Source organism: Sminthopsis crassicaudata, chromosome 5, assembly GCF_048593235.1.
Source record: "Sminthopsis crassicaudata isolate SCR6 chromosome 5, ASM4859323v1, whole genome shotgun sequence".
Taxonomy (NCBI): Eukaryota; Metazoa; Chordata; class Mammalia; order Dasyuromorphia; family Dasyuridae; genus Sminthopsis; species Sminthopsis crassicaudata.
The window spans coordinates 218,923,624-218,947,269 of NC_133621.1; the positions used below are offsets into that span (position 1 = coordinate 218,923,624).

At 36.0% G+C, this 23,646-nt stretch overlaps 1 protein-coding gene and 1 long non-coding RNA gene across 4 annotated transcripts in view; one reads left to right on the forward strand and one right to left on the reverse strand.

Annotated features, from left to right (window-relative positions):
• Positions 1-21,547, reverse strand: part of RBMS2 (RNA binding motif single stranded interacting protein 2) — a 48,461-nt gene extending 26,914 nt beyond the window's left edge. For 2 of the 3 annotated variants that reach the window (XM_074269988.1, XM_074269986.1), the window contains exon 1: positions 18,498-18,539. In XM_074269988.1, the coding sequence (XP_074126089.1) occupies positions 18,498-18,524 (27 nt within the window). In that variant the 5' untranslated portion in view covers positions 18,525-18,539. Of the gene's footprint in view, positions 1-18,497; positions 18,540-21,183 lie in introns of those variants that run through there. The other variant, XM_074269987.1, reaches the window with a different exon arrangement.
• On the forward strand, positions 15,870-23,389 carry LOC141544151 (uncharacterized). Its single transcript, XR_012482547.1, has 2 exons — positions 15,870-16,087; positions 22,823-23,389. It is a non-coding gene; the product is annotated as an uncharacterized LOC141544151 (long non-coding RNA).
• The last annotated feature ends 257 nt before the right edge of the window (positions 23,390-23,646 follow it).

A 23,646-nucleotide genomic window follows, 5' to 3' on the forward strand; every position in this document is an offset into this window, starting at 1 on the left:
CATTTAAAAACATTTCTTTTGATGTAGGCCTCACCAGACTGCCAAAGGGATTCACAGCACAAAGAAAGTTCAAGAAGTCCTGCTTTAAACTAGCCCTTCTCCTTACCTTCTACTATTCCTCAGTTCAATAACTTGAGGGTAATACAGTGTCAAAGTCCATTTGTATCACTTGAAATAGAAATAGGTGATTGTTCTATTGTTCATGGAAGACCTATTTGTGCAAACTAATAGATTCCCAGGATGGTGTCTTTCCCTCTGCCTCTCTCCAAGAATTTTCAAATCAATGTTGCTGGGTCCTGGCTGCTTACTAGTGAAGTTCTGCTCCCATAGGCCTGTGCTTGCTGGGTTCCTCAAGTAGCTTTCCAAGAAAATAACAATATATTAGTTTTCAGAGTCCCTGCTGCCTCTCAATCCCCCCCCCATTCCATGTCTGCTTTTAATGTACTTGCATTAAAATCTCTAGTTTAAAAAAAAAATCTCAAATACATATTCCATTAGCAGTCTTCCAAGTCAGCAGCTCCAAAGGCTATTTTTGCTAACTTCTCACCTTCAGGAATTACAACTGAAATCTCACCACCTCTCACTGTTAGTCAAATAATCAATAAGCATTTATTAAATACTATGTGGTGGGTAAGTGTTAAGAGATACAAAGAAAGACCAGAGACAGTCCCTGCTTTCAAGGAGCTCTAATGGAGAGTACTCATGATAATCAGCAGAAGGGAGGAAATAGAATAAAGGGGGGGGTCAGTTATGGTTTCTTGCAGAGAGAAGATGGGATTTTAGTTGGAACCTGAAGGAACCTCTAGAAGCTAGGAAGAGAAGATAACCTATTGATAACTTGTGTACAATCATTTGTATATAAAGATTTTTACTAACTCCTGTTCAATAACTCAAAATGTGGGAAATATTCATATCACTCCTTGCCTCTTCTCCTATCATCTCTTCCCTAGTTCAGAGCAGACCATTGACCATCAGAGCCTTAGAGACCTAACTGAGGAGCTGGCCACCATTGTGTCAATTCTGTCTCATGCCTTTGCTCTAAAGACCTGAAACTGTGCAAGTTCCAGTGACATCTCTGTGGTGCTATATGATATACCTCCTTCAAGAAGTTCCTTTTGATTCTCTGCTAACCCTCCTATTCAATTTCTACAAATGTGCCCTTTCAAAACTGCATGGCTTCTTGAGTTCCAAGTTACCTTGGGCCATTTTGTGACCTTTGACTCTATACCTCTGAGGCCCACAAAGAGGCCAAACCTGAATGCCCCTGAAAGAAATGAGATGTAGAGGGCACTAGATGGCTCAATGGATAGAGTAGCAGCCTTGAACTCAGGAGGACCTTAGTTCAAATGTGGTCTCAGACATTTTCCACTTCCTAGCTGTGTGACCCTGGGCAAGTCACTTACCCCCAATTGCCTCAGCAAAAAGAAAAAAAGAAAAAAGAAATGAAATGTATTGATGGGAATGACATAAGAAACTGAGTCCATCCCCTTATGAGCTGGTGGGGAAAAAAGGAATCATTCCTGAAATGGCTGATTCAGTTTTTCTAGTGATACTGTTTTTGGGAACATCAGTTTAAAATATCAAATTGCCCTCAATGTTGTCTGCTAAGCTTTTATGAAATTTTGCGTGATGTACACACACACACACACACACACACACACACACACACACACACACACACACACACAAAGATATAGGAGGCATCCTGATGAGTTTTTGGCTCAGCAATGGAATAGAAGATCTTTGCCTCTTAGGGAACTACAACAGACACTAAAACTGAATGGGGTCAGCAGGAGCTATATACTTCATTTTCCATTCTCTGCTACACATTAATTCTAGGACAATTTCACTGAATGAGACATAAAGGGAAGAGAGATTTGACTCCCTTCTGACCCTGGGAGATGGGGTGGAAAATCAAACTCCCTTTTTCCGGTAGAAGGAACTTCATGTCCGGATGACTCACAGGAAGCCAGAAGACAGGAAAGGATCAACCTTCTCTTCCCACTCTTTAGAAAAGACCATTCACAGTGGTGATGATAGAACTACTGTCTCTCATCTAATCACAGATTTTGCTTTCTAACTTGATTTGGTAGCTTCATTCAGCTACAAATGACATTATAATAAGAGACCCAACTTCCAAGAAATGAGTCTCAAATACTCAAATTTTATACCTTTAATTTCAAGCACGTAGGGCCTTTCAGTTGGCCAGTAACCACAAAATAAAATACTAATTTACTAAATATACATAATTTTAATAAAACAGAAGAATATTTATTTCTAGATTGTGAATCCCTTGCTTATTCACAATCGATCCCACAGATGCCGACAGAATGGCATGTTGCTAAGGCTCTCAACATCTTTTGGTGCCTGCCTTTCTGGGTCAAAGACAAACTTTCAGAATTATATGACTTTGGGCAAGTCAATTTACAACTCTGTCTCAATTTTCCATTTTTAAAATAAAAATATTAAATTAAATGATCCCTGAGGTTCTTTCAGGTAACTAGGTGGCACAGTGGATAGAGTGATGAATCTGGAGTCAGGAAGACTATCTTCCCGAATTCAAATCACACTTACTAGCTATGTGATTCTGGACAAGTCACTTAACCCTGTTAGCCACAGTTCTTTCCTCTATAAAAAACCAGCTGGAAAAGGAAATGGCAAAACAGTCCAGTATATTAGCCAAGAAAACTCTAAATGGGGTAATATAAAAGACTACTGAAAAACAAGGTCCTTTCTAGCTCAATCTATTAATCTCAAATACTCAAATGGATTAATTAATCTGTTCAACTTGAAGGTCTCTTTCTCAATTTTCAATGAATGTACTATTGAGCCTTCCTAGAGTTATCCCAGCAAAGTAAGGAAGAGATATGTGCATTTATTAACTTTTGTTCCTGATTTGTCCATTATCTACTGGATTCAGAATGTTTTAAGTCAGAGCCACCTCCTGAGTTCTCTTTCTTAAAGTTATAGGGATACTTATACCTTTTGTACAGAGATGCTGTTAATTTGTCCTGGCACAGGCTTAAAAGGAAGCATACATTCCATCTATGAGTCTGGAGTTTGGTATCAAAATATACTTTCTTTAGAAAGTAGGTTTCTAAGGAAAGTCATACTCCAGGTTTCTAAGGAAACTATAGAATTAGTATATTTTCCTGGATCCCAAATATGAATATGAACCCAAAATATATTCAGGACAAAAAGAATTTCCTTCCACCCTAAAACTCAGTTCAAATACTTTCATTCACTACTACTTCCTCTGTAGCACTTACTTGCTGCCAGATTCTCTCTTGGACCAAGCAAATCTGACATCAGGTCCCTAACCCTTCCAGCCTTTAAAAACAAACAAACAAGGTTCCATAATTTCTTTTCCTTGAATACCAAGGTTATCTACATATCTTCTGGGGATAAGTACCAGGTGGAATTCGCGCTGGTCCTGAAGCATTTGCTAGGGTTCTAATATTCTAAACCAAAAAAAAAAAAAAGACAGAATCTTTAGACAAGTACTAACCACCACAATGTTATCTAACTAGAAACCTATTCACTGCAGTCTATTGGCTCCAGATCCAGAACAGTCTAGGTAAGAAGAATTCAGGGTTATCTCTGTATCTTCCCCCTGAGATTGGATGAAGGTCTTCCAGATTGTGAGCAAAGATCTTCAGAGGAAAACATAAAATTCTGGCAGCATCTAAAGTGGTAGGCTGAGATAAAAAACAACTACATATTGTCCTAAGCTTCCCTCACTTCCAGAAAGAAAAGAGTCCTTCAGTGAGAGAACTCAGCAGCTACCAACAGTAATCAATAGTCTGAAAGATAGATGACCAATTTTTAGAACTGGAAGGGGCCTTAGACATCATATTCTTAAAACCCATTATCTTTTCAGATAAACATACAAGGAATAAATATATTTGATTTCTACAGCATACTCTTAGCTAGAAATAAACCTTTTATGCTGATTTATACTATCCTATGAATCTCATGGGTCACATACAATTCTATGAACAGCCCCCTGTGGCACCATGTGCAACACATGCCCATTCCTATAGGTTCTACCTATAGTGTCTACTCACAACTATATAAAACTTGCTTGTGGGCAATACTTCACATATGCCCAAGAAAGAAATGTATTTAGTCATGTACGTGTGTATGCAACTCAAACAGATACAGCCATCATAGAAGTCAGTATTTGCTTGGGTCTGAAAATCATCTTTAAAAAATCAGCGGAGGCCTGTGCACATCAGCCAAATCAATAGAAAGTAGAGGCAGAGAGAAGATGGCTAGATCATGGCTGATCCAAGTGAATATAGTTAAGCTTTACAAAACTGCTCCACAATTCAGCATGATTGCTCAGTTATCTGTGTTTGGAAGGGAACAAATATTCTGCTTCTTGCACTGTGTTCTATCCTTTTCTGCATCTCATTTAAAAAACTGTCATCTATGTAATCATGTTAAGGTCTGTAAAGCATGTTGTATATATTATGTCATTTTAGTCTCACAGCCCTGTAGGATACAATGAAGTTATCATCAATCCCACTATATAGATGAGGAAAATTAAGGCTCAAGGAGGTTCCATGATTAGCCTTGGTCACAGAGCTAGTTTAGGGTAAGGAGTGGGATTCAAATTCAGAGCTTTCCTCCTGCTTCCAAGCCCAGCACTCTTTCTACTATATCATACTGCTTCTCAACTGACCACCTTACACCATGGGAGGAAGCACACCCAAATTCTCCTCTAAAAAGGGAGTCAGAATTGTGGCTGGGAGGCTCCAGACTCTCCTCCTACGCTGACAGGAGTGTCACAATTCCAGCTCTTCCACTTCACTCTCCTTGGGCATGTCACTTAGCTTCATTTTTTCCTTCCTCAGTAAATGCTGTCGTTCACTCATCCAACTGTCCGTGAGTCCATCTGGGTTTTTCTTGGTAAAAATGGTGAAGTGGCTTGCCATTTCCTTCTCCAGTGAATTAAGGCAAACAGAAATTAAAGAGACTTGCCCAGAGTTACACTGCCAGTGAGCTTCTAAAGATACATTTGAACCTAGGTCTTCCTGCCTTCTGGCCTGGCACTCTATCCACTGAACACCCTTTACTACTGCTTTCTTCTGATAAACAACAGCAACAATAACACAGGGATTAAAAATACTAGTAATATCTATCTTCCAGAATTGTGGAGGATAAATAATAACAATTAACATTTACATAACACTTCATAGTCTTATAAAATGCCAGGAGATAAATGTTACAGATATTAATCCTATTTTCCAGCTACCAAAAAAAAAAAAAAAAAAAAAGTGAGAATCAAAGATTAAGTGATTTTGCCCAAGGCAACATAGCTACTAAAGTATCAGAAGAGAGAATTTTGGATCCTTAAATGAAGTAATATATGAAAATGCTTTACAACACAAAGCAACTTTTTGTAGTGGCAAGGAAATTGAGTGGATGTCCATCAGCTGGGGAATGGCTGAATAAGTTATGGTATGTGAAGGTGATAGAATATTATTGTTCCATAAGAAATGGTGAACAGGATGATTTCAGAAAAGCCTGGAAAGATTTACATGAACTGATGCTGAATAAAGTGAGCAGAACCAAGAGAACATTGTACACAGTTACAACAAGATTATATAACGAAAACGATGTTAGACATCAATGTAGTGAATCCAAGATATTTTTAATAAAGTTGGATTGGAAAATGCCATCTAAATCCAGAGAGAACCATGAAAACCAAATGTGGATCAAAATATGTTATTTTCTGTTTGTGCCCCTTTTTGTAGTGGCAAGAAACTGGAAACTGAGTGGATGCCCATCAGTTGGAGAATGGCTGAATAAATTATGGTATATGAATGTTATGGAATATTATTGTTGTATAAGAAACGATCAGCAGGATGATTTCAGAAAGGCCTGGAGAGACGTACATGAACTGATGTTAAGTAAAATGAGCAGAACCAGGAGATCATTGTACACAACAGTTTATATGATGATCAATTCTGATGGACATAGCTTTTTTCAACAAACGTAACAGGCTAATTCCAATGATGTTGTGATGAAGAGAACCATTTACATCCAGGAGAGAGGACTGTGAGAATTGAGTGTGGACCATAACATAGTATTTTCACTCTTTCTGTTGTTGTTTGCTTGCATTTAATTTTCTTTGTAATTTGATTTTTCTTGTACAGCAAGTTAACTATATAAATGTATATGCATATATCGGATTTAATATATATATACATTATATATATATATATATTTTTTTTTTTAACCATGTTTAACATATATTGGATTACTTGCCATCTAGGGGAAGGAGTGGGAAAATGGTTTTGTAAGGGTCAATGTTGAAAAATTATCCATGCATATGTCTTGAAAATTAAAAAGCTTTAATAAAAATATGCTATTTTCACCTTTTTTTGTTTGCTTTTCCTTCCTCATGGTTTTCCTTTTTGTTCTGATTTTTCTTTTACAACATATGTGACTGTACACATATAAACTATTCAGATTGCTTGCTGTCTTGGGGAGGGAGAGACAAAGTAGGGAGAGGGAAAAAATTACAAAAATGAAGTTGAAAACTATCTTTACATGTAATTAGAAAAACAAAATATTATTGAATTAAAAAAAAACAAAATTTGAGTCAATATTAAAAAACAAAATGTAAATGTAGGTTGTAATTGCTATTATACAAATTGTTCTGTATAATAATAATACTCTAAAGGCAGCAATCAAAGTGGCATATCTGAAGACATTCTGATAGTCTAAATGATGTGGCCAAACTCCTTTTCAGGACTGAATAAAACCCATATTATTTATCATTATTTTCTTTTCATAATATCAAGACATTAGTTAGGGGCTATTGTGTTTACTTCCAATATGCCTCAAAGTATTTTGAGTACATTATGCAAGAAAGCCTGACCTATACCTTTCTCCACAAAGTGGTTCAGAAAAATGAAGCATTTGAGGTCCCCAGTTCCTGGACCCAAGTTCTAATTCTGAGAAACCTGGGAATAAAAAAGTGATGGCAGCATACAGAACTGGCCTTCAGAAAAGCATTACAAAGTTTATAAGAACTCATGCCCCAAGTTATATTTGGAAAATGGGAGGGGGGGGTAGATGTATATATGAAGGAAGGGAAGCCTCTCTGTCCAAGGAAATTGAATTTCCTGCTACTCCAGAATTTGTACAGATTCCTATGTGGGCACTTCCCTATGAGGTCCTCTGTCAGATAAAGATGTAATGGATTTAATATTTATAGAGAAAACTACAATGTGCTAGAGGGCTGTAAAATTTTTGAAAGATATAATCCTTATTCTCTTGAGACATAGTTTAAGATGCTAAGACAGACATCTTTTTTTCTAATCTTTTAATAAGAAGGACTTTTTAGGGAACCAGGTCAATTCATCATCTATCTAATAGAACCACAGATTTAGAACTGGAAGGGAACTTTGCACCTTTGAGTCCAAATCTCTCATTTCAGAGATGAGGAAACAAAGACACAGAAAGGTTAATTATCTGGTTAGTCTTCCAAATTCTAAATTCAGGGCATTATTCACCATGTCACACTGCCTGTTTAGACTCAAGAGGTTTTGAAACAGAAGGAACTTTAGAGATCATTTCTTTCAACCTCCTCATTTTATAGGCAAGGAAAATAAGCTCTACCAAGGTTAAACAATTTGCCTAATATTCTATGGGATAAAAAGATGTCTGGAATATGGAAGCAGAATCTTCTGACTCTCCATCTCACTGCTCCCTGAAATGACACACAGATATATTAAACAAGTGCAGACAATCTGTGAGATAAAAGGGAAAGTATGGCACTGTTAGCAGCATTCCATCATGGTACACTAAGTGTGGATGGAGCACTGGGTAAATAGCTTTATCTTCAGATATCTTTAGAGGTTCCTCATCTGTAAAGACTTTTCTAGTTTTAGAAATTTCAAGAGGGTCACTTTAATGCTACCACTGGAAGAAGACTTTACTGGAGGCCCAAAAAACCACTTGGACATATTAACACTATAAACAGAATAAAGTACTCCTAGGCAATCCCAAAACAATTTGGAGAGTTTCACAAACAGCCAGCCATAATTTTATAAAACAAAACATAGTAAAAACTATAAGCTAGGAAAAATCAAATGGCCTACAATATTTATCTTTCTTCTAGTGTACTAGAGCATCAATGGACTAAATAGTGACTAAAACTAGATGTTCCTAGTAAGAACATATAACTTTATTTCTAAAATTTCTTTTGAGGCAACAGCCTAAAAAGAACCAGAAACTCAAATTATTACTATGATGTAATCATTTACTATATTGCAAAAAATTGATTCTCTTGATTTGGTTTTATTTCCACACATAATATACATATTATTTACATATTTAAATCACAGGATAATCTGAGGTCATTTAAGGCAATCCTTTCATTTTATATTTGAGGAACATGAGAATAGTTGAGAGGTTAAGTGAATTTTCCCAAGGTCACACAGGTACTCAATGGCAGAATTTAAATCCAAATCCTCACTTCATATCCATCATGTTTCACCATACATCTTTTCAGTTTAAACAACTTTTTAATAGAATTGATCTATTTTCAAATGAGAGTTAATACCATTCTTATTACCTGAAGGATTAGTACTTACAAGGATATTATTTTTTTTAATTATTATATCTTTTTATTTACAAAACATATGCATGGGTAATTTTTTCAACATTGACCCTTGCAAAACCCTCTGTTCCAAATTTTCCCCTCCTTCCCCCTACCGCCTCCCCTAGATGGCAGGTAGTCTGATACATGTTAAATATGTTAAATCCAATATGTGCATACATATTTATATAGTTATCTTGCTGCACAAGAAAAATCAGATCTATAAAATCCAACATCCATTCCTACTAAAAACGCTTGAGAGTATAGGAATAAATGGACTATTCCTTAAAATAATAAGGAGCATATATTTAAAACCTTCAGTAAACATCATATGTAATGGTGATAAACTAGAACCTTTCCCTGTAAGATCAGGAGTGAAACAAGGTTGCCCACTATCACCATTACTACTCAATATAGTATTAGAAACTCTAGCCTCGGCAATAAGAGCCAAGAAAGAGATTCAAGGAGTTAGAGTAGGAAATGAAGAAATCAAATTGTCACTTTTCGCAGATGACATGATGGTATACTTAGAGAACCCCAAAGACTCTGCTAAAATGCTATTAGAAATAATTCAGAATTTTAGCAAATTCGCAGGATACAAAATAAATCCACATAAATCCTCAGGATTTTTATACATTACCAACACAATCCAACAGCAAGAGATACAAAGAGAAATTCCATTCAAAATAACAGTCGATAGTATAAAATATTTGGGAATATATCTACCAAAGGAGAGTCAGGAATTATATGAGCAAAATTACAAAACACTTGCCACAAAAATAAAGTCAGATTTAAATAACTGGAAAGACATTCAGTGTTCTTGGATAGGCCGAGCGAATATAATAAAGATGACAATACTCCCCAAACTAATCTATTTATTTAGTGCTATACCAATCAGACTCCCAAGAAACTATTTTAATGACCTAGAAAAAATAACAACAAAATTCATATGGAAGAATAAAAGGTCGAGAATTGCAAGGGAACTAATGAAAAAAAAGTCAGAGGAAGGTGGTCTAAGTGTACCTGATTTAAAGCTATATTATAAAGCAACAGTCACCAAAACCATTTGGTATTGGCTAAGAAATAGACTAGTTGATCAATGGCATAGGTTAGGTTCACAGGGCAAGATAGTGAATAAAAATAGCAATCTAATCTTTGACAAACCCAAAGATCCCAAATTTTGGGATAAGAATTCATTATTTGACAAAAACTGCTGGGAAAACTGGAAATTAGTATGGCAGAAACTAGGCATGGACCCACATTTAACACCACATACTAAGATTAGATCAAAATGGGTCCAAGATTTAGACATAAAGAACGAAATCATAAATAAATTGGAGGAGCATGGGATGGTTTACCTCTCAGACTTGTGGAGGAGGAAGGAGTTTGTGTCCAAGGGAGAACTAGAGACCATTATTGATCACAAAATAGAACATTTTGATTACACCAAATTAAAAAGTTTCTGCACAAACAAAACTAATGCAAACAAGATTAGAAGGGAAGTAACAAATTGGGAAAACATTTTTACAGTTAAAGGTTCTGATAAAGGCCTCATCTCCAAAATATACAGAGAATTGACTTTAATTTATAAGAAATCAAGCCATTCTCCAATTGATAAATGGTCAAAGGATATGAACAGACAATTTTCAGATGATGAAATTAAAACGATTTCCACTCATATGAAAGAGTGTTCCAAATCACTATTGATCAGAGAAATGCAAATTAAGACAACTCTGAGGTATCATTACACACCTGTCAGATTGGCTAAGATGACAGGAACAAATAACGATGAATGTTGGAGGGGCTGTGGAAAAACTGGGACACTGATGCATTGTTGGTGGAGTTGTGAAAGAATCCAACCATTCTGGAGAGCAATCTGGAATTATGCCCAAAAAGTTATCAAAATGTGCATACCCTTTGACCCAGCCATACTACTACTGGGCTTATACCCCAAGGAACTACTAAAGAAGGGAAAGGGACCTGTATGTGCCAAAATGTTTGTGGCAGCCCTTTTCATAGTGGCTAGAAGCTGGAAGATGAATGGATGTCCATCAATTGGAGAATGGTTGGGTAAACTATGGTATATAAATGTTATGGAATATTATTGTTCTATAAGAAATGACCAACAGGAGAAATACAGAGAGGCTTGGAGAGACTTACATCAACTGATGCTGAGTGAAACGAGCAGAACCAGAAGATCATTATACACTTCAACAATGATACTGTACGAGGATGTATGCTGATGGAAGTGGATTTCTTCAACATAGAGAAGAGCTAATCCAATTCCAATTGATGAATGATGGACAGAACCAGCTACATCCAGAAAAGGAACACTGGGAAATGAGTGTAAACTGTTATTTTTACCTTCTGAATCCAATTCTTCCTGTGCAACAAAAAATTCGGTTCTACACACATATATTGTATCTAGAATATACTGTAATATATTTAACATATATAAGACTGACTGCCATCTGGGGGAGGGGGTTGGGGGAGGAAGGGAAAAAATCTGAATAGAAGTAAGTGCAAGGGATAATGTTGTAAAAAATTACCCATGCATATGTACTGTCAAAAAATGTTATAATTATAAAATAAAATAAAAATTAAAAAAAAAAGAAAGAAAAATCAGATCTAGAAAGAAAAAAAAAAAAAACATGAGAAGGAAAACAAAAATGCAAGCAAAAAATAACAGATAAGAGTGAAAATACTATTTTGTGGTCCACACTCAATTCCCATAGTCCTCTCTCTGGGTATAAGTGGCACTCTTCATTACTGGACAATTGGAACTGGTTTGAATCAACTCACCGTTGAAGAAACCCACATCCATCAGAATTGATCATCGTATAGTCTTCTTATTCCCCTACATGCCGTTCTCTATAACTGAATTGATCTCTTGGTTCTGCTCATTTCACTTAGCATCACATCACTTAATCTCTCCAGGCCTCTCTGAAATCATCTTGTTGGTCATTTCTTACAGAACAATAATATTCCATAACATTCATATACCATAATTTATTCAGCCATTCTCCAATTGATAGGTATCCATTCAGCTTCCAGTTTCTAGCCACTATAAAAAGGACTGCCACAAACATTTCTGCACATAGGGATTTTCTTAATAAGCTAATATACTAAAAATTCACAAAATCATTTCTTTTCCCACTCTTCTATCATTATTTGTTCACTGGGGCAACTTGGGCAGAAGTAAAGACACTCTGTTTACTTCAACATCTGTCTAGCCTATAGATACAAATCCTGATATACTTTGACATAACATTGCTTATAAGAAATTTTAAAGAATCACAGAATTGTAATGTAATGGCTTTGAAGTTATAGAACCTGGACTCAAATCTTAGCCCTGACAAATACTATCTATTTCTGACTGAGCAAATCACAACTTCCCTGGATATCTGCTGCTTCTGTGAAGTTCCTCTTAGTTCTAGATATAGTTCATCCCATCTTTCTACAATATCCCTAAGAAGCAGTCATACATAATCTGTTACAAGATCTCCATTAATGGGGAAATTAGGAAATTAATACTTCCTCAAGTAATTGTTACATATTCCCTTTTTAAACAGCTCTAAGAGTTAGGGATCCTGAACAGCTTCTTTGGCCCTTGAACACATTGCTTTTAACTTTTGCCTTACCCAAGCAGAAAAAGGTTAACCCTTCTTCCATAGTCCTTAAATAAGAATGTATTCTTGTAAATGTTTAACAGCTGGCTCTCTGGGAGAAAAATTGTGTGCATAACATACTTTTGATGTTAATATAGATTAACATTTTCTCCATTACATTTTTTAGTATAAACAATCAATCAGGCCCTGATTTGTAGTATTTGGCAATTTCCAAGCTGTACATTTTCATTCTATAAATTTAACAATCAGCTTTTAAAGCCAGTAAAACCTCCTTCATTACACCCCTTCCCTAAAAATATTTGAATATACTTGTCATGTTCCCACCCTGCCCCCCCTTCCCCTCCAAATCTTCTCCAAATCACATATCCAGATTTTTGAAACTTTCCTTTATCATTGTCTACAGTCTTCTCATATTCATTCATGGCAGCTCTACTTACTAGACTTTCCCAAAATATGAGTCTCAGAAACAATCACAGATCTCCAGACACTGCATGACCAGGGCAAAATATGGAGAAATGATTGCTACCTTGATTCTAGATACAATGTGTCTATCCATGCAATCTAATGTCATGGTAGGTCTTTTGGCTATTATGTTACTCTGTTGATTAGAACTGAGTTTGTGATTCATTAAATTCCTTACATTTTTGTCACAAGAACCACTAAACTTAAAACTCTTTCCATCTTGTCCCCTTCTTATTTCTTCGGGCTTCTTGTACTTTCCTCTTCTATGTATACTATGACCCAGCCACACTGGCCTATTTATTCATCCTGAAAGACCCCATTTTCTGCTTTTGTTCTCGATTCTATAACTAGAATGCTCTTGCTCCTCTCACACCTTTATCGCTAGACTACCTGACTTCCTTTAAAACTTGGCTCAAATGATCTTTTCTACAAGTGGACTTCCTAGATCTCTCTAGGCAGTAAAGTCTTGCCCTTCCATCCTCCCTGTATGTATCTTGATTATATTTTATTATTTACAGGTGCTCTCCCCTACTAGAATGTGACCTTGAGGACAGGGAAAATTTTTGTCTTTTTTTGGCTCTCCATCTTAGCACAACACCCAGCACAAAATACTTAATAAATGCTTATTGATTGACTGAATGATGCCTCCCTCAGTCTGAATGGCTGATTCTTTTTTTCTGAAATATAGGACTTTGCTTTTATTTGCATTAAATTTAATCTTATGAGATTCAATCCATAGTCTCAACAAGATTTTTTACTGCTATCTAAGAGTGTTTTGTTAACGAATAATTGTAAATTCACTGAAGAACTTAATATTCAAAGGAACCCTGAGAATATTTTATAAAAGGGATAATTCTTTGATAATAATAACCTTCAAATTTATCAACCATTTTTGCTTTTCTTTGTATTTCCTATTCTTAGCACTGTTCCTGGAAAATAGCAGGCACTAAATAAATAATTCTTAACTTATCATACTCCTCCACTTCAATGACTTCAAAGAATTAAAAATGAGAATCATAACAGCAATGAAGACATGTTAACTATGAACCAACTGCAATATCAGGAACTATAAAGATGAAGAGGTAAAAGACATAATATCAAAGGACTATATGATAGGAAGGATGAAAGGTATTCTCCACTGGAACTCAATAATATCTAGAAAAAGAGAAGACTTCTAATGTGTTGGCTGAATCCACTGTGTTGGACTTGAGAGAACATGGGAAAGTGTTGCAGAGACTGGGTAGGCATACACAGATTCCAATCTGCTTTATTAGAGGGGCCTTTTAAATCAGTGAGGTCACAGATCCATTTGAAAACCTATTGAACAGGGCTGAGCCCGAGTTCTTCAAGTCTGAGTACAAACTCTTCCAAAATCTTAGTAAACAGTAAAGGACCAGCCATGACTTAGACAAAATAGTCAAAGAACATGTAGAGGAAGTTCTCAAAAGAAGGAAGTACATGCCAACAAGAGCCATATGAAAAACAGGTTGCAAATCATTAACAATTTTAGAAATTCAAATTAAAACAATTCAGTGGCTCCACCTCACACCTATCATATGGGCAAAAATAACAAAGGAAAATGACAATGCTTTGAAGGGGCCATGGGAAAGTTGGTACATTAACACACAGTAGAACTGTGTCTAGGCATTTTGGAAAGCAATTTGGATCTAAACCCCAAAGTTGCTAAACTGTGAACATCTTTTTCACCCAGTGATATTGCTAGTAGGCTTATATCCCAAAGATATCACAGAAAGAGAAAAAGGATCTGGATGTGCAAAGATATTTATATCATCTCTTTCTGTAGTAGCTAAGAATTAGAGTTAAAGAAAATACCTACCAGTTAAGGAATGGCTGGACAAATTATGGTACATAAATGTAATCAAATATTATTGTACTATAAGAAATGACAAATAGGATTATTTTAGACAAACCTGGGAAGGCTTGTGTGAACTGCTACAGACTGAAGTAAACACAACCAAGAAAGCAATTTATATGGTAACAGAAACAATTTAGGAAAAACAACTTTGAAACACATAAAAATTCTAATCAGTATAATGAAAAACCACAATTCCAAAGGACGGATAATGAAACACAATATCTACCTCCTGACAGAAAAGTGATGAACTCAAAATGTAGAATGAGACATATTTTCTGATATAGCTAACAAGTATGTGCTTAACGATTTACCTCATAAAAGGATTTTTTAAATTTATTTTTTAATATGGAGAGTAGTTGGAGGGACAGAAGTAGTAATGGAGGTCAACAATATTAAAAAAAGAAAAAAAATTAAAGTGAGAAAAAACAGTCACTGAAGCACTTTAAAAAATGCATAGGAAGACAATGGAATGATGATCAGTAGGAAATACAGACAAGCTGGACAGCTTTGAAATAAGTTGAATTTATCATATTTTTCGTAAGTTGTTCATAAAACAAATCTGCTTTTTTCACACTCCCAGAAACACACACACACACACACACATACACACACACAACACACACAACATATATAAACTCACAAATGAAAAAGTGTTGGATGTAGATTTAGAAACTCTAGGTTCAAATCCTGGCTCTGCCACCTAAGCTGTGTGATCTGGAGAAATTCCTTAATTATATTCTATAGGGTTTCCTCATCAGTAAAATGAAGGGGTAACCTACTTGATGATTAAGGACCCTTCTAGTTCTAAAATTATGATGTCTAAAACACAAAAAGTTTGTATTTTACTTTAATAGAATTAATAACAACTCATTTATATAGCACTAAAGTTTACAAATTCTTTCCCCTACAGCTCTGTGAGGAAGAGATATCAATGAAATCCTCCTACATTGAAGTCTCCCAGATCAGAACTACATTGGAATAAAACCCACTATTCTCAAATGAATGACACACCTTCATATATGTAAAGTCTCACTTCCCTAATCCAACCTCTTTTGCTTGTTTTTTTTTAAGGCCTCTACTACTATTGATCACATGTACATAGGTAAGGTTGATGTTGTTTGCCTTTTGTCCATCTTCAGATGAGGTCCAGTGACATCATAGGTGACATCTTGATTTGTGCATGAACTGAATTTTAAGTGAGCCAGTCAGCCTCACTCTCTCTTATACAGTGGCAAGGCAAAAGTCAAGACAACTGTCAATGGCTAGTGATACAGTGGATGACTTTGCCTTCTTCAAGGCCTGTTCAAGCTCTAAGAACTCCACAATGCTTGCTTCAGCTACCATCATGGCTACTGAAACAAATTGCTCTCATCTCCTGCTTGGGGTAGACATCCCTCTAACTCAGCAACAAGTTTAAAAACTCTCATTTGCCCTAGTTAGCTCTTCTGAGATGGTTTATCTGGGTATGGCCACTGCACAAGCTAAAGCTTCTTGGAATTACAGGTGAGAATTGGATGAATGACATGGACATCAGAGCAGCCCTGAAAAGATCTTGGAAGACCCCCCCCCCCACCAAAGATGCTAGTTCTCCTGAACATTTCATACACCCCACCTGGGTAGTGAAGTGGCACAATGGATAGAGCATTGAGCTTTGAATCTGGAAGACTCAGCTTTTAAATTGTTCCAAATAGAATCGTTCTGTCCCTCTAGGCCAACTACAAGCTCCTTGAGCAGAATAGCCATACCTGATCAATCAATAAGTATTTCCTGAGGACTTATCTAGGTACTGCGCAACATGGAATACAAATATAAAGAATAGAACAATGTCTACCTTAAAGGAACTTGTGTTCTAAGTAGATGCAGAATAAAGAAAATATTAATAACTATCAGGTAATTTAATATAAGGTACTGATTAAGATCATTAGGAGTAAAGGGCTGAGGAAAGTTTCATGTTAAAGATGGTAGTTAAGCTGAATTTTGAAGGAAGAGAAGGGGTCAGATGCAGAACTATGTATGAGAACTAGCCAGTACTGGGCCCATAATCAGTGTTCAGTAAAAATTCTCATTAATCACTAACTCAATATTAGATTGCAATGTTAAGAATAGGTATAATGTCCACATTTATCTTTAGCATAAAGCTATAGCACCTAATAATGAAATGACTTTTTTCATATAAAAATTTGTAATTCTGACCCATTTTTAATGCATAGGCTCTAGTCAGCATTCTTATAATTATATCAATAACAAAATTAAAACGATCCAATCATATTCTTGTCTTACCATCTGTGTGATTAACAATGTACATTTCTAAAATTAGTTTTTTTCAGAATTAAGAATAGAATTTTGTAGCGATGGAGCTATATCTGAACTCTCATGGGGTCCAACATCCTTACTTTATTTATTGATTCAAACATTTATTGAATATTTATTGTGTACAAGAAATTGTACTGGACCCTTTAGAGGAAATAAAGATAAATAAGACAAAGATCTTGTTCTACAGAAGCTTATAATTTAGGAGAAACAAGGCATACATAAAAAAGAACTATGATTTAAGAGAGAATGTGATATGAGTTAAAAGATAAAGACAAATCAGGGAAGTTTTCACAAAGAAAAGAGGTATCATATGAATTGGGCCTTGATTTTAAAAATCTTAAGAAAATGGCCCATTCCAAAGAGAATACACCCATAGACCTAAAAGTACTGAGTTAGAATGAGTGTCCTGCAATAGCATAGGATATATGCAGGGATGTATATTGGTGCTAAATCATGAGGGCCTGGACCCTTAATGCCAAGCTAATGCATTTGGATTTTATTTTGTAGATAGTGGGGAGTTACTGAAGGCTTTTTTAGAATTTTTAACAGAAAAATGACATGATCAAAGTTACACATAAGGAATAGAAATCTGACAAAATAAAACAGAAAGAAAGTGAAAGCAAAGAGAAGTATGGAAGCTATTATAACAGCTAGAAAGAGGTATAGAAGGTCTTAATAGCAGTGGGAATTTAGAATAAAAATAACTGACATTTCTAGACCACTTGTAATATATAAATTTGTATGTTAAAAAGTACTTTAAATACATGATGTCATTTTAACCCAATGAGCTAAGTCCTACAGATATTTTCATGATGATTATACAGATGAGTAAACACACTTGGAGAGAAGTTAAAATAGATTACCCATAGCCATATAGCAAATAAATGCCAAAGGCAAAATTCAAACCCAGGTTTGTTCTGATTTTAAAAAGAGCATTTTTCTACTACACATTGCATTATTAAGGTTAACTCAATCAGATTTAAATCCAACTCTGGGTAGTCCCTAAGTACACAGGCAAGAGATGATATAAAGGGTCCAAGAGTTCTGAGTTTCTCAGTACTGTTCAGTGTGATCATGGCAACTAAAGAAAAAGTGGAAAACACAATACAAGAAAAAACTTCTGCCTGTTTTGAAAGAAAAAAATTATTACAATTATGGTTTTTTTCCCCTTCAACAACATCCCCAAGCCGGCCTCTTTTGAAAAATTTCTCTAACACAGCAAGGATCTGGGGAACATCCACAAGTCAGCTCCAACTTTCCTTCCCCATTAGATATTCTTACACATTAATATCAAGAAGGAAACCAAAAATTAAGCAAGACATCAGATGAAAGGCAAACCTTCTCCAGTTAAACTGAGTCAGTTTTCTTTTCTCCTAAGGAAATGGTTGTTGATGCCACAATGAGTTAAATTACAATAACACATGCCAGGGAAATGATGTCAGTTGAGGGCGTGGCTAGACCCTTTACAAGTTTGAAATTCCTTTAGTCCTGAATATTTCCTCTTTCAGTCTCACCTATTCTTAAAACAACACCAAAGAGGCAGCTTCTTTAAACATTTGTGAAGAAATGCTTTTACATCCTGGAACCCTGGTCTGCTTACCTCAGCCTTTCTTTTTGAAGAAGCCATGGATAATTTGAAGGCCATTAAAACGGACCTGGGAAAATGCACCATATTAAATTATTTTGCTAAATCCCACTGGAAAAACCTATACATTTTTTTCCTTTGAAATGTAGGTCAGGGGCTAATTTAATTCCAAAGAAAGAAAGGCTCAATACTAACTACATGTAAAAAAGAATTTTTCCCCTTTCCAACCTCCCACAAAAATAAACTGTCAGAAAAAAGAAAGGACTATTTATTCATTTCATTCTAGAATTTAGTATGTTTTAAACATTAAAAAAATATTAAATGCCTTCCAAAAAAGAGACCAGAACAAAATTAGGTGCTTTTAAGTGTACACATTTTCTATATTAACTTTGTGATATTTGATATACAAATATTCCTCTTTCTTTGTATTCCCAGGATTTAACATAGTGCCTGACATAAAGTACTTAAATACTTGTTGACTTGACTTTCAATTTTAAATAACACAGAAATATCTTTCTAAATAAAAGTTTTCCCAATCCCCTAAAGTATAAAATAACAGCTTTTCAAGCAAAGGACAGTTGCATTTAAAAAAAAAAAAATTCCCCCCACAAATTAGAAATGTCTCAGCCAGTAAATTATTTTATAAAAATTCTATTTTAAGGAAAACATAAGACAATTATTCTGTAAAGCATTGGAATTTGAAGTCTGCTTTTTTGTTTTAATATTTTAAACATCTTGGAAGGGATACAGGACCTTTATAACATGTGGTACTTGAGAGTCAATGAGTTTTTTTCCTGGAACTGTTGTGGGTTATTGATACCATTAAAACTTTGAACATAAAAATGCATAGATAAAATGAAATAAATGTATCCTTAACTATTCATGTGCTTCCCAACACAAAGATTTGAGTACAAGTCCTCAGATGTCTATTAATCCATACATGAATACAGAAACAAAGTCATATACACATCATTTAAGTATAAATGTACTTAAAAACTGACAGTTACAGACCTATACACACAAATAAATGTTCCTACATACCAAAAAAGTTATTAATGTGTATACAGTAGGTGCACATAGTTTTAGATGTCATCATGATGATGGCATATAAGAAGCGTTTCCAACCACTATAAAAAGTTATTTTCTATAGTTACTATATTTCTATTCCAAACTTTTTTGATTAGCATAATCTTTGAATTTTTTTTACTTAGGCTCTTCAAATTATAAGAGATGCATTTCAGGGTTTAAATCTGGTTTTCCATGCCACCTCCAATGCCAATTTGGAGCACTAGAAAGGAATATAACTGCATATTTCTGAGAAAGGCTAGACAAGGGCAAGGAAATAATTTAAGTGGAGTCAAACATAAGAGTCCCCAAATATGAGCATTAGCCGATTTAAAAAATCAATTACAATAGTGCTTTTGATATAACCTGAAACTTGGATAAATCACAAAGGAATAGTATTCAATGAGCTTATGTAAATTGAAAAGAAAGGATGGATATAATCCCTGCCCTCTTGTCAAGACTATTTTCCATCAATCAACAAATATTTCCTAATATAACTGCATAATAATTTTCCTCTCAAGAAGGTAAATTTGGAATGCTATATTAATTAACCCAAATGTCTATTCAGCAATTCATTCTAGTCTAGAAACCAAGTATCCAGGAACAAATATTTACTCATCCACTATGGCCCAATCTTGAATGTCAAACCTACAAAAAGAACTCTTAAATTTCAAAACTCACTCAAATCCTATTTCACCAATTTCTAATTCTCTTAGGAAAGCTTCTTTATAGGCCTGGGAGGGATCCTAGGCACAAACAATCCTACTCTCTATTAAGGGAGCAAAAGGCATCCTAGCACATCCCCTCTCTTTGGAAGGTAGTTTCAAAGTCCAGAGTATGTTTCATGTTCCTATTGCAGAACAGAATCCCTTCTAGACAAATTGTGTGCCCTATAGTACCAAGAAAATGCATATGAGGACATCCGCTTGGCAAATGGGCATGCGCATCCACCTCTCCTCTGACTGCCCATGTGCCCAGGCACAGTACCACTGACAGCACAGAGTTAACCACAAGGTTGTCAGGGATCCCTGCCGAGCCTGGCTATCTGCTGAGCTCACTGCCCAGGCTTCTGGGACCCAGAGAAGCTAGGAGAGCTCCTAGCTTTTAACAGGAGATGTGTTATCATTCCACCACCTTCCTTATAGGATAAAGTAGCTATCTAAGTCTGAAAGACAATGTTGGCTCACACTAGAACTGTCCTAATTTTACTGAATATTTTCAGTCATTCAATAAACTAGTGATCAGGATAAGAAAGCTTGGGGAGTGGGGGTGGGGGTGAGAGAGGTAGGGAAGAAATGGTTAAGCAAAAGGAGAAAATAACCTTCCCAGTCAGTGGGGAACAGGGGTTGGGATGACAGATCATCTCAATAGGGTGCTGACACATCAGGAAGCCAAAGTTACTTAATTCCACAAAGATAAACTTGCAAGCCTGATTTCTGATTTTAATTTCTCCACCTCCCTCTGACCTTACTTACATACAGGGTCGGAAGAGCCCTGGAAATCTTAAACCATATAACAAGAGGTGATAGTACGCAAGGAAAGGGATAAACAGAGAAAAACGCTAAAGCCAAGGACATTTCCAGATCCCAAAAAAGGAAGTAGCTTGCTTCTGGGGGGAAAAAAGGCTTTTCCCTACCTTCTTGTTGCTCTTGTTATAGCCAAAAGTCGTAATCCCAGGCCTGGAAGGCACAGATAGCAGCATTTTGTCTTTAATGTTAGAAAGCAGGGAGGGAAAGAGAAAGGGAGGGAGGGAGAGAGAGAGAGGAAGAGAGAGGGAGGGAGGGAGAGAGAGGAAGAGAGAGAGGAAGAGAGAGGGAGAGAGAGAAGAGGGGAGGGAGGAGGGGGAGGGGAAAGAGAAAAGGATGAGGGAGAGAGGAGGAGGAAAGGAAGGGGAGGAGAAAGGAGGGAGGAAAGAGAAGAGAGAGGGGAAGAGAAGAGAGGAGGGAGAGGGAAAAAAGAAAGAGAGAGAAAGAGAGAGAGAGAGAGAGAGAGAGAGAGAGAGAGAGAGAGAGAGAGAGAGAGAGAGAGAGAGAGAGAAGGGGGGAGGGAAAAAAAAGGGGGGGAATGGTAGAGCTAGGGCAGCTGGTTTACGTCATCAAGGGAAGTAAACCCAGAGCCTGGCTGGGATACTTCCACTGGGTCCTAATGCCCAGAATTTTTTTTTTTGTTTGTTTTTAAAGGAAAAACAGAGGAAGAAAAGGTAATTCTAGAAAGAAGGGGTTATCCTAATCTCTTCTATACCTAGACCCCACTATTTCAAGGTATTTTTCTTCTTTAGGGACCAAATTCTTATTCTGAAAGGGAAAAAAAAAACAGAATGAGTACTTTATATTTGAAGCACTCAGCTATAAAGAAGGGTTTCACTAAAGTTGCTTCTTGACTTTATAGATGACAATTGGGACACAACCTTGGGGAACAGGCTGCTAAGAGCAATCATGAGAAAAAAGCAAGGTGGCTGAGGGTTTCATCTATATTCATCTATATTCAAAGTGACCCTAATAACTTACCAACAGGAACTGAGAGCAGGTAAAGAGGCAAACACACATCGAGGGGCCAGCATCCAAAACATGAAAAAAAAAAACAACAAACCATTTTAATAATTTAAAATCCTCAGACAAATGCATTTTTCCAATATATTATAAAGCTGAACATTTAATGTCCATCACTGCTACTTCATGTCCAGCTATGGTTCTATCAGTTTTTTATGATAAAGCTTATATAATATGGAGATTTCTGATAGAACCAGGAATCTCCATATCAGGCTAGCCTTTATCACAAAAAACTTGGTGTCTCTATTTGGCACTAAGAAAATGACACTTTTTTCTCTAACACTTCTAGCTGAAAGTTTTTAAATTGTAGTAGAAATAAGGATATTCACTTACCAAAGTTGGAGCCAAAATTGATTTTCATAAGTTTAAGGTATTTCCTCCTGGAGGTCAGCAGAACTGTTAAAAAAAAGAAATCGCCATTTAAAAATTACATAGTACAGAATAAGACAGCACCTGTTAAGGTCAGCAGAATATGAAGTTTCTGAGTCAAGGATTCAAGAAGGTTCAGACAGCACTCACCTTTTATGGTTCCCAAACCTCACAGGAATGTCCTTGTATAGAAGTAATTGACAAAAGAAAAGTGCAGTTTCACTTGCAAACTAGATAGGGGAAGGGTGAAAATTATAAATTAATGTCTAGTACCCTTCTACTGGGTCCATTTGGCGATACTTTCATAAGGTCATTTTGCAGCCTCTTAACTGTTCTCCCTGTCTTTTTTTCCTTCAGGGAGATGACCAAATCCAAACTGCACAGGTGGTTGCCTGCATTTTGACTTGGCCCATGATCTACTTTTTCTTCTTACCTCGTAGTCATGATTGTAGGATAGACAGCACTAGTGAACAGAAGAAAATATGCACATATACCCCACCCCCTAATCTCCAACTTTCAGCTTGAAATGGACAGGAAGTGCCTGCTCAGTTCAGGGGACACAGGAAGGGTGGGATCAGGCTGACTATGGGAATATCAACTAGTATTGGAACCAAAGAAGTAATAAAGGAGGGACAGAAACATCTCTTAGACTTAGTGCATTAAGAAAATAAGCTCCTTTTTTCCTCCTTTACTCAAACAAAAAGCATTTAATAGGAATTAGGAGCTAGAGAAGACTCTTTCATTCTTCATGCCTAGAGGTAGCCATAGTCACAAGGGACTAATCAGAAGAGTTCATTTTCTCCTCTCAGCAAGGGTTTTTTTGTTTTTTTTTTTAAACTTTTTTGGGAGATGCACCTTTTCTAACAGATACATTTCCTACCTCATGCCCACCCTCAATCTCATTAAAGTGATTCAGCAATTTGATAAGAGATTCTTCTGATCAACTCTCATATTTATACACCAGTCCAATTCTTTTTTTGGAGCCATTTCTCAGTCATGAAATATTATAGCTGCTTTCTCAGTACCATCAGCATTCACCCCAACTTCTTTAGGTTCCAAAGTTTTTCTCAACTCTTAAAAATTCTGGTGTTTTTACTGCTATGACCTTTACCAAAGTGATGCATAAACTCTACTAATGAAACATGTTACCACAGGGTAGCAATATCTCTAATTTAATTTTA